Below are 16,455 nucleotides of genomic sequence, written 5' to 3'. Positions count from 1 at the left end.
TAGGAATTAAATAAATTCAATCTTTTTCTTTGAGTGCGAAAACATCGATTTCTAAGAAGTGGTTAATGATGAAAATTTTCTTCTAAAAATTATTGATTTTTTTTTCTTAATACGAAACTTTGAAATAATCTTCAAGGAGCGATTTTTTTTAACATTTTTTTTAAATTTAACATAACATTACAACTCATTATTTTTAAAACATCTGTCAAAATCTAAATAACAAAATCCGAAAAATTTATAGAATTTTAAAAATTTGAGGCTATGAAAATTTGTAAATTTTCTATGTTTTTTTTTAAACATAAAAATTTAATTTTTTTAATTTTTTTGTTTATTGAAAAAAATTAAAAATCTGTAGCCACTCTGATTCAGGTAGAATTGATTCTACTCCCAATTATCACAACATGACGAAATCCACTTAGAAATCTGCTAAAATCTCCGTCTAAAAGCGAAATGTAATGTTAAAATTTAAAAAATAAAAAATCTGGAATTCAACCATTTGAAATTTCAGAATTTACATATTCAAATAATAAAAAAAATAGAATTCATAATTTGAAATTGTCAAAACTTACAGACTCAAAAAACGTAAAAAAGTACGAATTATTAAATTGAAAAATTACGAAAATATTACAATTGATTTTTTTGTTAATTTTTATTTTTTAAGAAAGTTCTTAAATTATTAAATTATTAAATTATTAAATGATTAAATTATTAACTTATTAAATTATTAAATTATTAAATTATTAAATTATTAAATTATTAAATTATTAAATTATTAAATTATTAAATTATTAAATTATTAAATTATTAAATTATTAAATTATTAAATTATTAAATTATTAAATTATTAAATTATTAAATTATTAAATTATTAAATTATTAAATTATTAAATTATTAAATTATTAAATTATTAAATTATTAATTTATTAAATTATTAAATAATTAAATTATGTTACTCTCTTCTATGTATGTCGCATTCTTTTTTATATGGCGCGGATTTCGCGCGGATTGGGTTTGGGTTCGGCGCGGATCTGGCGCGGATTTTTTCTCGACTTTTCCGTAACAACCCTGTTTATGTTTGTTTTTGGTAGTATTTGGCCTATTCTACCACCTCCTATCCTTAAATTTTGCCTATCTTTTTTTTCATGTTTACACACTTTTTCAATTTTTTGCTTGATTTTTACATTTTCTGTTACAGAATGGCACCATTATCATTGAAACTGTAAAAAAATGCGTAGAGGCATAACGTCATGGTTCGAATTCCCGGACGCTTCGAAACCCGGACACTTCAACTTGTTTTATCAATTATTTGGATATAAGTTCGCATTATGAATGTCAAAACTGTGTTATTTGATGAATTCTAACATCAACTTTCATTTAATGTTTGTTTGAACGTTGTAGTTGATGCCAAAATAATTAAATTAAATAAAATTATAAGTTTTCCAAAAATGCGAAACATTTCAACGGAAATATTTCATAGGCGTCCGAAGCACCGGGAAGGCAAAGCAGAAATTTATGTTTTTGATTTCCATAAATTGTAGCAAATTTTTATATAAACTATCGATTGTTTTGATGTTAACAGCTTATTTGAGACCTAAAGAATGCCATTCACTAACATTTCAGTAGAAATTTGAGCGATTCATAAGTAAAATCGAGTGTCCGGAATTCGAAGCAAAAGTGTTCGGATTTCGAATCAGCTTTTAACAGTGTCCGGGATTCGAAGCACAACAAGTCATTTAAATTTTCAAATTCTGATGAAAAATTGTTAGAAAAGACATATTTTCCATGCATTCTCTTAAAACTGACTGTTTATACTAAGTCCTGATGATATTTCTACATTTCCAATTTATTACATGATTTTTTCCAGCTATATAACAAAAATAACAGTGTCCGGATTTTGAATCATTACCTTAGTCTGGGACACTAGAAAAATTACTGCATACTTCTTTTTACTTAAAATATAGGAAATATTAGTAAAAAACGCAGCCAAAGTTGACCCCAAAAAAATTACATTTTTAAAAACATTGGCAAAGTCACATAAAACAAGTAAAACTTCCAACCCATAAATTTTCTTCTTTGCAATGCTTTTTAAAAATCAAAAATTGGTTAAAAAATGTATTTTCTAATCTAATCTAATAACCTTTCATTTGCGTCCAATAGAGCGGAAATCGGTTAAAATGGCTCGAAGTTATGATTTATCTAAAAAAGCGATTTTTGCAATTATTTACGAAAACTACCGTTTTTGGGACCACCCTAGCACGGTGTGGGTCACCCTTATGGCCAATCAAAAAAAAAGTAGTTATTTTGATCAATGAACACATCCAGAAAATTGTGAAACTCCTTTGAAATGAAATTGCTGCAAAATGATTGAAACTTTTGTGCAGATATTTAAATGAAGTGCATTCCGGCCGCAGCTATTAATCACACAATCCACAACGGCAGACGAAACGGTGCGAAAATTATAACAAATTAAACTACTGGTGCGGTGTGTAACTAACTCATTTAGCTTCATGTCACATGTTTACCGGCGCTGGACGGTTTGTTGTTTATCGTCAATTTGTTTTATTTTTTGTGGGTGGTAAAGTTTTGTAGTATGATTTTTTATGAAGTTGTCAACGATTGTAGGGTGACCGTTACCGTTGGTCGAGTTGCAATAACAAGAAACAAATTAAAATGTTCAAAACAACCCTATTGTCACATTTTTGTTAGAATTATTAATATTTTTTCAATCCAACTCAACTTGTATCCTTTCACTACCAGGTACGCGGCGGTTTCGTGTACGACTTTGGCACCGTCCCGAACAGCGAGAATGTGAACGCCAGCCAGCTGCACCAGTCGCGCTTCGGGCTGCTCAGCCAGGCGATTATGCTGATCGTCATCATCGGGTTTCTCACGTCGGAAACGTTGGGCGACTTTTGGAAGAAGAAGTAAGTGGTTGGAATGACTACATATTGCTAAAAGATGGTTTTAACAACCGCCTTCATTTCTGTCGCAGGGTCCCCGTGTACTCCCGCAACTGGCACGACATCGTGTTCCGGCTGGCGGAGGTTGGCGTCGCGCTCTGGTTCCCCTGCTGTCTATGGAACTCGATGGCCCCCGAACAGCTGTGGATTCTGAATCCACGCAAACTCCTGACGCGCCAAATCGACCCCGTCGCGGGTTGTTCCGGTGCCGGTGGGTCCGCCGGCGACGAGCCGGAAGCGTCCACGTCCACCGCCGAGGAGGGCCAGTCGTTCCTGACGAAGAAGGACTGCTGGATCTGCTACGACAGCGAAAAGCTCGAGCCGCTGATCCAGCCGTGCAAGTGCACCGGGGACGTCAGCTCGGTGCACCACGAGTGCCTGCGGCGGTGGCTGGTGGAAAGCTGTGCCACCTCGGACACGGTGCTCAAGTGCAAGGTGTGCGAGTCGCCGTACGAGATCGAGCGGTCCAATCGGTGAGTTAACATAAGCTAGATTTATTTCTACAATTTTCTATAATAAAATGATATTTTCTATATTTTGAGAAAATTTAGCACTAATAAAATTCTTGAAAACTATCGAATAAATTCAAATAATTCCTTTTTCACCGTTTTTTCAAATCAGTCAGTGCTTCATTTATGTACAAGGTAGGGGAGAGTGGGGAGACTTGATCCCCGGGGAGACTTGATCCCAAGCCTGTATCTCGTCAGCATGTGGGTAAAACAATTAGCTTTGTTCTCGAAAGTTGTGTGAAATTGACTAAAACTCATTGTAGAAAACAAAGAAAAAAATTAAAAAATGTTTAGATTGAGTTACACACATTTTTCTTAGAAGTGCTGCAAAAAACTTCCAAGAGATCTTTTTTCTTTGTTTTGATAAGTCTGGAAAACACTCAAATATTATTCAAAAAAATATTTTTTATACATGAATTGTTTGATAAACATATCAACTCCAAAACCCTTACGCATTTGACGTTAAATTTATCGTCATACTATTTTTACAATCAATTGTTTAAAAAAATGCGTTTAGGGAGACTAGATCCCTGCATTTTTACAGTCACTGGAATCAGCCTCAAGATTAAATAATTGGGCTGGGTTTTCGTACATAGTTTCCTTTAGTATAGTTGTACATAACTTACTGCAGTTTGAACCATTTTTCAAACGTTTTGTAAACAAAAATTACCAGCTTTTGTAAACATGATCAATTTTGGTCTAAAAAAGAAAATTTTAAGTTTTTAAATATTTTACATGTTAAACTTGTTATATTTTGAACACAAACGTACAGGTTTAATGTGAAATTGTGTAACTTATAGAAAATTAAAAGTTTGGACGAATAAGAAACATTTTGCTTACGATTTCTTCAGAATGTTGAAAGGGGGATCAAGTTACCCCTAACATTTTTAAAATGCCCGTTTAAAATATTTATTTAAAACGCTTGGCATGATTCGAAGAGTTAATCTGATGAAGTACCCTTATCAGCCAAACATAATTGAATGTTTAAGCTTTCAATTCATGCAAAAAGTTCATAGTTTTGTGAGAAATTGACAGAGTTATGTGCGATACAAAAAAAGGGGATCAAGTCTCCCCACTCTCCCCTACAACGAATCTCTTTACTTTTTAAAATGATTTTGTTAAGTCTGGCACCATACTTTTTTATGGGCAATGTCTTAGATTCTTCAGAAAACGAGACTAAGTCTTGTTTTCCAAAGACCAAAAAAATATGTTTCAAAACTCTTGGAATAAAATTTGTTTGTGTTAACCTTTTCAACATTTTTAATATTTTTTGTTTTCCTGTTGAACGATTTTGCAAAACAGTTACTTTCTTTCAAGAAATGCCGCATATTTACTATTTATTATTTACTATTTAAAATTGTCATGTGTTAGGCTGGTGTTAAAAAATCGGCTAACTAAAATCAGTTTATGACTAAGATTGTTTTAAATTGGTTTTCAATTTGATTTCTAAATTTTAAACTTAAACTGAATCTTATCCCCCACAACAAAAAAGTAATTAGAAATTGGAAAAGCAAAAAACCCGGGGTGTCATTGGTAAAATCATGATAATAAAACAAGAAGTAAATGAAGTTTTTTTAAATTAGTTGACTATAATTGGGATCCAGTACAAGAAAATTCTGTGTTCCAGTCAATTAGTGTTAGCACAAATGAGTTCGAATCTGGAAACAGACAGCATTATCGGATTCTTTGGACAATTGTACACTAAGAAGAGTCGAATTATGTTTGAAACAGAACTCAAAAATGTTTGCAGAGTTAAAGACATTTTCAATAGAACAAAATTCTTAGTATTATTTTAATCAAACTTGTAATTCTTAACGGTACCTGGTCTACGATCATCTAGACATCCTTCCCTCTGATTTTTGCTAAACGGTAACGGTTGTTCCAACGCATCTTCTGAAGCTTGAATTTTATTAAAATATTGCTATGTTTTAGCTGCCGAAGCAAAAACCCACACGGCTAATTCCCCTTGAAATTGCCGTAGAGACGATTTGGTGATAAACACAAAAACGCGTTTTTCTTGGAATACTTGATTTGGCATAATAGCCGAATCTTCAATTATGGGCAGCCAAATCACTGAAAAAAAAAAAAAAAAAAACAAATCGTTTCGATTGGTTAAGTTATGCCCGAGACAGCAAGTTGAACTTAACGTAACAACTTTTTTGAGGAGTTGGGAGTTGGAATGTTAATCTTTTTTATGATTTGAAAAAAATGAAAATAAGGATGATTGGTAAATCAGGCTTTGTTGAAATATTACGTCCAGAGATTTTAGGAATTTCAGACCCCCCCCCCACTCCTCCTCCCTGTCAAGCACTTTGCCTATACCTTTAACATGGGCTGTCACAAACCCAAGACCCCCTCCCCACTCTTCATGGACGTAATTTTTGAACGAACCCTTACATAAATTTCCTTGGCTCTAATAAACGTGCCATCGTTCAATTCCAACAAAAAAAAATGGAAGCAAAATAAATCATGAAATTATTCCAGCATGGTATCCTACTGCAACGATAAAATATTTCTAAAATGCGTTAGTTTAAACTTTTTTAATTTTGATAGTATCATAATTAACTTCGCCCAACGTTTGAATCGATTATTTAATTTTGGATATGTTTCACATTTTAAACAAATTTATTTATTTATTTATTTAAGAGCGAGTCCACGAGCAAAGCATACCCATCTCGCATTGACCTCACCAATCTGCCTGAAATTTTCAGGGGTTGTTTGTACATATAAAACTAGTATCAGGCCAAAATATGAACACTCTAGGTCAACGGGAAGTGGGGCAAATCGGGACACAAAGTTTGAAGGTTCAAAAACGTAAAAAGTTTTAGAAAGGCTATAACTTAGGCAAAATTCAATTTAATTTCAAAATTCAAAATGCATCTTAAAGGGCTTCAAAAATGAAACAAAATGCAGGGTAGAGCATCCCAATTGGTTGATTCTAAAGGGAGTTATTGGCATTTTAGTGAAAAAATAGCATAATTTTCAAACTGAAATAAAAAAGTGTTCCATCCAGATATCAACTCGGTTCGACCTGCAGATTGTAGGGGACATCTGGAACTACCATCTGAGACTGAGAACGCTTTGGGTAAGACAGATTAACATATCAAATAGACACTTTTACTTTTAGTGAATTTTTTGGTAGTTATAGCCTTTTTAAGATTTTTTACGTTTTTGAACCTTCAAACTTTGTGTCCCGATTTGCCCCACTTCCCGTTGACTAGAGTGAGGCTAAATCGATCTGGCAACGTATGTTTTGAGCTTGCCAACACTGTGAAGTTTTGCTAAGCATAAAGGCAAATGCTCGTTTGGATACGTCAAACTCGTGTCTGGCAAACGTCACGACTGTCATCCACATACAAGGCGAGTGAAGTCAGAATCGAACCAAGTTTTTGGCGCGTAGCGTTTGAAAAGGTCGTAAGCGCATCGGTCATAATTTACAAAAATTAAAACTTTTTTTAGTTTTTTTTTTTCTATAAAAAGATTTATATTTAATCTCGGACTGGAACTTGGGGATCGGCATTTAATTCCATCGAGCACCTTTTGTTGGCATATCACCTTTTTGATGTTCAATTAAAACTAGTTTGAAACATTTTCGGCGGAAATTTAGTGAGTATTTTAATAGCGCAATTTATTTTAAACCAACGGGCAGGAAGAATCAAACGTAATTTATGTTGTTTCAAGGAATTGAATCTATTTCATTATTAGTTTAGTGTATTGTGATGTATTGCCGTGAGTATTGCTTAAATGGTCAAGTAAATTGTTAAATGCGGAGAAATTTTGAGTAATACTTGCAATTATCTTAAATATATATGCAAAAGATAGTGAAAACCTCGAGGTCAAAACTTACAAAAAAATAATTTGGAAAAATAATTATGTATGTATTTCATACGACCTTTTCAAAAACCGAACGTAAACAATATTGACAGCGCCTCTGGAGGTGACTTCAGAAAACTGCATGCGTGTCAGATCCTTGGGGCAGAATGGCCCACCTAAGTAAAATGCGCCAAAAACCATAGACAAACATACAAATCTATGAATTCAGTGTAGTAGGCTTAAGCTTTGGGATGTTCCCTTCAATGTTGTGTACTTGGTTGATGATAATTTTAGCTTATAACTATTTTTTATGCAATTAGAAAAAATGTTTTTCGACTACTTTCCAGGGAACATAAGCCATTTTGTCTAATAAAACGTTGAATGGAGATAATAAATGATTTAACATAGTTTCCATGAAGTTAGACCACTTTTATAAAAATTCTCACTTACCAAAAAAAAAAACATTTTTGAAAATAGTTTTAATATGTTGAAATAAGACGCTATTTTTACAAATAAGCATCAAACAACTAATGTGGCATTAAACGTGATTTGTGAACCCACCAGGAGCAACATAATCCATTTAACCAAAATTTCATAAGTTTTGATTTTTTTTATAAGGCAGGAAAAGGGTGGTCCATTCTGCCCCCAAGTGGATTTAAATTTCACACTCCCACCACCAAGCCTCTAAATGATTTGAAGGTTCCGTTTTTGTTTGATTACCTTCGTAATAGTTTCTGGTAACATTATAAACATTAAACTCATTTTTCAAACAATCTAACTTTCGAGAAAGCTTATTTAAGAACCTCGAAATAAACAACATTTGCGTGGTTTTGTCAATCAATTTACATTTTTGCTCATAATTCGAAAAATACAATGAATTCAAACGTGGGTTGGTTACAGTTGGTCTAAATCCATTCTAAAGCCCAAAACCAAGGGTGGCCCATTCTGCCCTCGCTCACATTTCTAAAGTTATGATACACAACACAAGCATTTTTCAGTTTCACAAATTGTAATTTCTGATAGCAAAACATTATTTATAAAGATTTTTTTTTTCAAATAGTTTGTTCGAAATGAATATTTTATTAAAATATGAATACGTTTTCTAACTTGTTTGATTAGTTTTGTATCTACTGCTAACTAACTTTCTTCTTCTGTAATCGGCTAGGCCGACTGCGTAAAGTTAACCGCAAAGATGATTCATTGAAATGGATTGTATTTGAGTATAAATGTTCAAACAACAATTTATTTCTGGCATGGGATTTCATATTTTTTTAAAGTGAATTGAAGTTCAAAGAGTAGCTTTCTTATCGATTTCTTCTTTCAGCCTCGACTGGGAGAAGGGCTTCACGATCCAGCACTGGGCCAAGACGATCATCATCGTGACGCTGATGTGCATCACGGGCGCCGGCGCTTGGGTCATCATCCAGCTGAACGAGGACTCGTTTGTGCGCGTGCTCGTCGCCGGCTTCGCCATCATCATCGGGTACATCCTGTTCAAGATGCTGGGCGAAAACACGGTGACGGCGATCGAACGGGCCAAGGTCAGCTCGATCAACATTGTGACGTCGGCGTCGGATCTGCACTCGGCCTCCACAAGTGGTGGCAGCGGGGTGCACGAAAAGCTCAACACGATTTGTCAGGACGTGGAGTGCAAGTGAGCGAGGAGCGAACGAGTGTTGATAGGTGAGAAATAACAAACAAAAAAAATATCTGTGACTGAAACCCCCCCCAATCGAAGCAAAGCAGAAAGGAAAGGACATCATCGTGAGTTTAGTTTTTTTTTTCTTTTTTGGTAGTCAATAAGGAATAGTTTATCGAATAAGTTGTTTGAAGGAAGAAGCTATTCACAGTTTAGCTTGAAACGCTCACACACACACATTTATAAATATTTAACGACGACCCAAAACAATACCTGAAACTTGTTTTAAGAGCAGCCGCGTCCTGCAAAGTTTGCGAATATTGCGACAACTCTCACACTTACACACACACACGTATATAAATAGCTTTTTATATATACTTTTATAAGAGATCAAATGGCGAGTTTACACACAAAATAACTGCAAAAGCAAGTCCCCTCAGAAAACAAATCTATTGTAATTGTAAAAACAAATATTTAACAAAATTGAGAGCGAAAAATGTATGCATTTATTGTTTCCAATTGAGATGCAACTGGGTTGATATTAAAATTAGAGTCGTGAAATTGCGAAAAACCATATTTACACACATACACCGCACTGCACACATACACACAAACTCACTCACTCACCCAACCCTCTGTTAAACTAGCCTTTTCTTTCTCTTTGCGTTATGGTTGATATTATCAAAAAACAATTAATATATAATTATTATATTTTGCGATACTTATTTTTTAATCAAATACACCTTATTTGTAGCATGTAAGTGAGAAAAAAGCGTGTGACGAAACTGAAACCGTACTACATATATATTTTGTAACGTGTTAGAAACTCTCCCCTTTTTTTGCTCTGCGATAGTTTGTTTCATGTGAAAAGTTTGTAGAAATATTTTCTATATAATCTAATCGCGCGTGTGTTTTTTTTTGCATTCACCAGATCAAACAGAGAAAAATAAACAATTGATTAGTTAACGATCAGGATTGTTTCGAAGGAAGGACGAAGCCAACTAACAATTATAGAGAAAACAATTAAGCAAAAAAAAAAAAACAAACAACAAATCAAGTGATTGGGAGCGAACGCGGTGATTGAGTCGATTTCCTCCCGGAAAGTTTCGTTTGGTTAGAATAAAATTAGAGGCACCAAAAAAAAAAATCATTAAAACCGCGCCAAGTGTGATATCAAATGGCAAATAGGGCTAGTAGGTCAATTTTATTCGCGTGAAAACGAAAAAGAAGTCTAGTTGTGATCTCGTAGGAAAAGGCGGAAAACGAAAAGTGAGTTTAGGAAAAATCAACGGGAAGGAAATCGATCGCTCATTTGGTAGACGTTTAAGTTTAGAAAAAAAAGAAAACCACGGAATGTTGCGCCAAACGTAAAATTAAACTGATTGCACAAACCAGGAGAGGCAAAACAGTTCTGGTGTTAAGCACCACCAACACACCCCCTTCCCCTTGTGTGAGTTGATTGAATGTGATGAAAAAACAAAGCAAAACAAGAAAAATCTAACCCCTTAGAAAGTGTAAAATTGTAACGAGAAAAAACTAAAATAATTTGCCAAAAAAAAAAACAAACAAACAGTAACCTGGGTTTGGATTTGACTAGAGGAGGCAGCGTGAACAAACAAACATTTTTCGTTAGTGAAAGTAACTCAATTGGCAAAATAAAAAAGAAAAACAGAGAAAACACACACATATTGCTCCAAGAGAAAAGTTTTAAAATGTGAGGAGAAGAGGAAAAAAACAAAAAATACGAGATTATCGCAGCAGAAGGAAAAAAAGCATACAAAAATCTACGAGAATGAGCAAACTTGATTCACATATTTAAAAAAATAAATAATTCTTGAATCATGAAAATCACGTTTGTTTTATCAGGGAATTTGAAAGAAATGTCTCATGATTGATCTCAGATTATGCCCTTAAGGGTGGATTTTCAGAACTCCTAAATTCTTGTTCTTGAATTTATGTTACCAATTTTAACAAGAATTTACAGTAACTTTCGCATTATTTTCGACGAAAAATCTCGCATCCATGCTTGCTTACTCAAAAAAAAAAACGGACCTACATATTTTTTATGAATTCATCATAAAATAATTTATAAAAACTAATGATTAGTTCTCTACGAAATCGATCTTTTTCATTTTGTATTTCTTAATCCTGCTGGAACTTTTTTGGTGCCTTCGGTATGCCCAAAGAAGCCATTTTGCATCAGAGCAACTCTCTACCAAACCCGGAAATTGGGTACTAAAGCCCTATGTAAATTTTTATGTAGGGTATATGACCCTATTTTGGACCTAGTACCTATTTTGGACCTATTTTTATTAATCGAGGAAGTTTAGGCTTTTAAAGTACGAATTCGCTGAATCCAACCAACAGAATGTGTAAGCAGGATCGTTTTCTAGCTTACCCCTTCCAAAAATGTTAACATTTTTGATTATTTCCGCTTTTTCAGCCAAATTGATGATAGAGATTGAGATGATTGTTAGGACCAATTGCAAAGTATCCTAAAATTAAAACTGATGTTGATTTATTTTTGTCTTAACATCATTATAACCAATTTAGCTGCATATATTTTTAATTTTTGCTTCAAAAAAATGCAAACTGGCTACCCTGTTGGAATTGAAGGGGAAACGATTGAAAAACCTAAAGGGTCTAGTTCATTTAATCGTCAGCTGTCACCGTGACAGGAGCTGTCAACATTGTTTACGAGTGGTTTTTGAAAAAGTCGTATGAATTAAATCTGAAAAATCTTGAATTAGTTTTAAAAAGATCCTAAGCGCTAGTTATAAACAAATCAATTTTTCGATCAGCTCTCGATCAATTTACGAATTATAAATAAAAAAATGCACAACTTCAAAATGCTCTTTACTGAAAAACAAACAAAATTTGGTTTGATTGAGAGAAAAAAAATCAAATAAGTGTCGGAGATCGTGATTGCTGTTACGACGTATTGCAAACTAATCAGAGAAATATTCATATGGAAAAAAAATTACCGTGTCAATCTTGTTAGAAACACAATTGAACCAGCAAGAAAAATAAAAATCATCGAAAAAAAAATAGCAAAAGAGGTGCGATGTTAACTTTATGAAGTTTATGATTTGAGACATATCTGATTACCGTAAATTTGGGTGACTTTGATAGGTTTGAGATTTTTCCGCAAAATGAAGAGTACAAATTAAATACGTACGGAATGGTATGGAATCATACTGACCGTGGTAGAGAAGTGCTCAAAGTACCTCATGAAGAACTTTTCATGAAATTTTTAAAAGTTTAAAAAGTTAGTTAACAATAATTAAGAAAATGTTGATAAATAGTATTATTTTAATCTTCTCAAAGTGTTATGATTTTCTCAATGAATATAATTTTGAATCATAAAACGGAATGCATTTTCGGATTCTTCAGACAATCTTGTACTAGGAAAAGGTAAAATAAGTTTGTGAATAATAAGTCTTTTTAAATATTATTTGTTTTTGAAAGATAATTTAAAAAAATCTCCTAATTTAAAGGCATTTTCAGTAAAACAAATTTCATATAAAATGTGAAGACTTTTGATTCGTTCTTTGAATTCAGTTAAACATGTAATATAAATCTTTAATTTAATAAACAAAACTAGTTTCAACGAATTTCAGGCAAAGTTCTGAATTTTTAACAATTTTACCTTAAACTTATATGTATAAGGTTAAAAAACTTATAAACTTAGTTAACTAAATATTGACATAAACGATTTTCTTAAAAATTATATCAGCAACCTAAGTGATGGTAAGTTCGAAGTAAAAATAATGTTTGAACACTTCAAATCTGCTTTTAACAAAACAAACTATGACTATCAAAGGCACCCTGGTATTCAAACAAAGATTTTTTCTAATATTACATTGTTTTTAAAAGTGCAACATGTAGTTAAACTTTTTGTCAAGCAACTGTAAAGTTTAACATGACAGATGAGAAAGTTTCACACCAAGTTACAAGCTATTATCTCCCTTTAAAATTTCTTGATTGTTTAATAATATTTGAACTTAAGCTCTGCGTAAAATTTAGAACCTTTTTTCATTGTAACTTGTTATGTATCTGTGTCGTTCATTTAATTTTAAGTTAAGGTGTTTTATTGCGACTAATAACGGGTTGTCTTATATGTTCTAATGCTTGAACAATTAGGTCGCAAGAATACACAAATTGTAAATAGGACAGAGACCTGCTAAAGAAGCGTGAGTTTCCATTCAATATAATAAAAACACGTTTTCAAATTCAAATCCATTGTTTTATCATAATTATTTAATTTCGGGAATAAATATTTTCCAAATTATGATCGTGGATAGGCCCTTTGGTTTATCAAACCGAGTTTCTGTAAGTATGCGTGTTGCCGCCGCACGCCGCAATTCGAGTTGTCCAAATTTCAACCAATCAGAGTGTAGGTCCAAAATAGGTCCAGCGATGTCTCCAAAATACATTCAATAAGTCCAAAAAGCATCCAAAAAATGTTTTACTCGAAATGCTTATTACAATGAAATGGTTAAATTATTTCCAAATTTCAATAGTACACTTTGTTAAGCATAAATTAAGGCACAAAACAATCCTGAAACGAGCCAAATTAGTTAGACCGTTGATGAAAACAATGCGAAATATGTTGACGCTTTGCATAGTAGGTTCAAAATAGGGCCATATACCCTACAACGGCAAATAACACGATTAAAAACAATTTCTGATCACTTTTTTTTTCATCTTGATGCAAAATTTTTTTTTGACTAGACAACATTTTTTCGATAGATCAACTATGGTCCCTTTGGAACGAGCTGTCAAGTAGGAACTTTTCTGTCAAGAAGGACCGCGAGGTTAATTTTTCAAAATTGATTTAAAAATCCATTTTAAACTCTTTGTGGTCGTACAAAGGTTCATTGTACTCAGAAAAATAAGCTTTATCGCTGTAAACAATAATATCAGCAATTTAAGCTTCATTTTAGGACCCAATTGATGTTATTTGTATTTTTTAATTTGGCTCAAACTTTGTTGGGGCCTTCCCTATGACCAAAGAAACAATTTGTCTGGAACGACGCAACATTTTTGAAATCTTTTAAATGCAATTTGTAGGTTTTGTTCAGATCAACAAAATGCTTTTAGAAGCTTGCAAAAATAAAATATGGTTTAAGAGAAATCAACAAAATAAAAAGCGTAACGCCTTCGCGTAAAAAGAGGTTTCTCTGTATCTTGAAAACGGTGCACTTTATCAAAAAATCGCTAAAGTACTTTTTGACATCGAAAAATGAAGTTGAATTTTTTTTTGCGAGCTATATTTCGATTTGTTGAAAAAATCTGTATTAATACAAAAAATTATAACTCGGTCAAAGATTTTTTGCGCATTCTGGAAATTTCTGAAAAGTTGGCATTTAATGTCCTCTAAAACATATAAAAAAAACATTAAAATAGTGTTTTTTTGCGAATCAAGTTTTAGTGACAAAAAGTGAAATTAAAAATCAACAAATCTTTTTTTACCGTTTATCATTTTTTTTCAGTGAAGTCCATATCCATACCCACAACTTTGCCGAAGACACCAAATCGATCAAAAAATTCCTTCAAAAGATACAGATTTTTGAATTTTCACATATCATTTTTGTATGGACAGCTGCCAAATTTGTATGGAAAATTATATGAACGAACTAATGATGCAAAATGGCTTATTTGGGCATACCGAAGGCACCAAAAAAGTTTCAGCCGGATTATAAAATACAAAAAAAAATCGATTTTATTGAGCTATTTATAATTCGAATTCAGTTGATACGCTTTAAATGAGCTGTAATCGAATGTCAAAGTACACCTATACTGATATGGCAACATTAGAGGCACGCTGGAATCAGATGTTGTTCCCTCAGTAAAGAACATTTTTTTGCCTTCCTCACTGAGGTAAGGCTATAATCCTGCTCGAAAAATGAACTTCGTATAAAAATGTCGTAGACCCACCTTCATGTATACATATCGACTCAGAATCGAAAACTGAACAAATGTCTGTGTGTATGTGTGTGTGTATGTGTGTGTGTATGTGTGTGTGTATGTATGTATGTGACAAACAAACTAGCTCATGTTTCTCGGCACTGGCTGAACCGATTTGACCCGAACTTGTTGCATTCGACTTGGTTTAGGGTCCCATAGATCGAGTTTTATACAGATTGAAGTTTCGATAAGTAGTTCAAAAGTTATGTATAAAAATGTGTTTTCAAATATATTTGGATCTCACTTAACTGTATGTAAACTATGTCCGGATCCATCATCCGACCCATCGTTAGTTAGGTTATCAAAAGACCTTTCCAACGAGTCCAAAACATTGAAGATCTGGCAACCCTGTCTCGAGATATGGCCACTTAAGTGATATTGATATACTTTTTTGAAGCCGGATCTCACTTAAATGTATGTAAACTATGTCCGGGTCCACCATCCGACCAATTGTTGGTTAGGTTATCAAAAGACCTTTCCAACGAGTTCAAAACATTGAAGATCTAGCAACCCTGTCTCGAGATATGGCCACTTAAGTGATATTGATGTACTTTTTTGAAGCCGGATCTCACTTAAATGTATGTAAACTATGTCCGGCTCCACCATATTACCTATTGTTGGTTAGGTTATCAAAAGACCTTTCCGAAGAGTCTAAAACATTGAAGATCTGGCAACCCTGTCTCGAGATATGGCCACTTAAGTGATAATGATGTACTTTTTTGAAGCCGGATCTCACTTAAATGTATGTAAACTATGTCCGGGTCCACCATCCGACCTATTGTTGGTTAGGTTATCAAAAGACCTTCCCAAAGAGTCTAAAACATTGAAGATCTGGCAACCCTGTCTCGAGATATGGCCTCTTAAGTGATATTGATGTACTTTTTTGAAGCCGGATCTCACTTAAATGCATGTAAACTATGTCCGGGTCCATCATCCGACCCAACGTTGTTTAGGTTATCAAAATACCTTTCCAACGATCCCAAAACATTGAAGATCTAGCAACCCTGTCTCGAGATATGGCCATTGATATTGATGTACTTTTTTGAAGCCGGATCTCACTTAAATGTATGTAAACTATGTCCGGGTCCACCATCCGACCTATTGTTGGTTAGGTTATCAAAAGACCTTTCCAAAGAGTCTAAAACATTGAAGATCTGGCAACCCTGTCTCGAGATATGGCCACTTAAGTGTTATTGATGTACTTTTTTGAAGCCGGATCTCACTTAAATGTATGTAAACTATGTCCGGCTCCACCATCCGACCTATTGTTGGTTAGGTAATCAAAAGACCTTTCCAACGAGTCCAAAACATTGAAGATCTGGCAACCCTGTCTCGAGATATGGCCACTTAAGTGATATTGATATACTTTTTTGAAGCCGGATCTCACTTAAATGTATGTAAACTATGTCCGGGTTCACCATCCGACCTATTGTTGGTTAGGTTATCAAAAGACCTTTTTAAAGAGTCCAAAACATTGAAGATCTGGCAACCCTGTCTCGAGATATGGCCACTTAAGTGATATTGATGTACTTTTTTGAAGCCGGATCTCACTTAAATGTATGT

At 33.6% G+C, this 16,455-nt stretch overlaps 1 protein-coding gene across 1 annotated transcript in view; it reads left to right on the top strand.

Annotated features, from left to right (window-relative positions):
* Positions 1-10,770, top strand: part of LOC6040853 — a 38,608-nt gene extending 27,838 nt beyond the window's left edge. The window contains exons 6-8 of the mRNA XM_038253127.1: positions 2,759-2,925; positions 2,994-3,434; positions 8,608-10,770. Coding sequence (XP_038109055.1) covers positions 2,759-2,925; positions 2,994-3,434; positions 8,608-8,941 — 942 coding nt within the window. The 3' untranslated portion in view covers positions 8,942-10,770. The remainder of the gene's footprint in view (positions 1-2,758; positions 2,926-2,993; positions 3,435-8,607) is intronic.
* Positions 10,771-16,455: the final 5,685 nt, after the last annotated feature.

Source organism: Culex quinquefasciatus, chromosome 2 (assembly GCF_015732765.1).
Source record: "Culex quinquefasciatus strain JHB chromosome 2, VPISU_Cqui_1.0_pri_paternal, whole genome shotgun sequence".
Lineage (NCBI taxonomy): Eukaryota > Metazoa > Arthropoda > Insecta > Diptera > Culicidae > Culex > Culex quinquefasciatus.
This window is presented reverse-complemented; position numbering and strand designations above follow the sequence as displayed.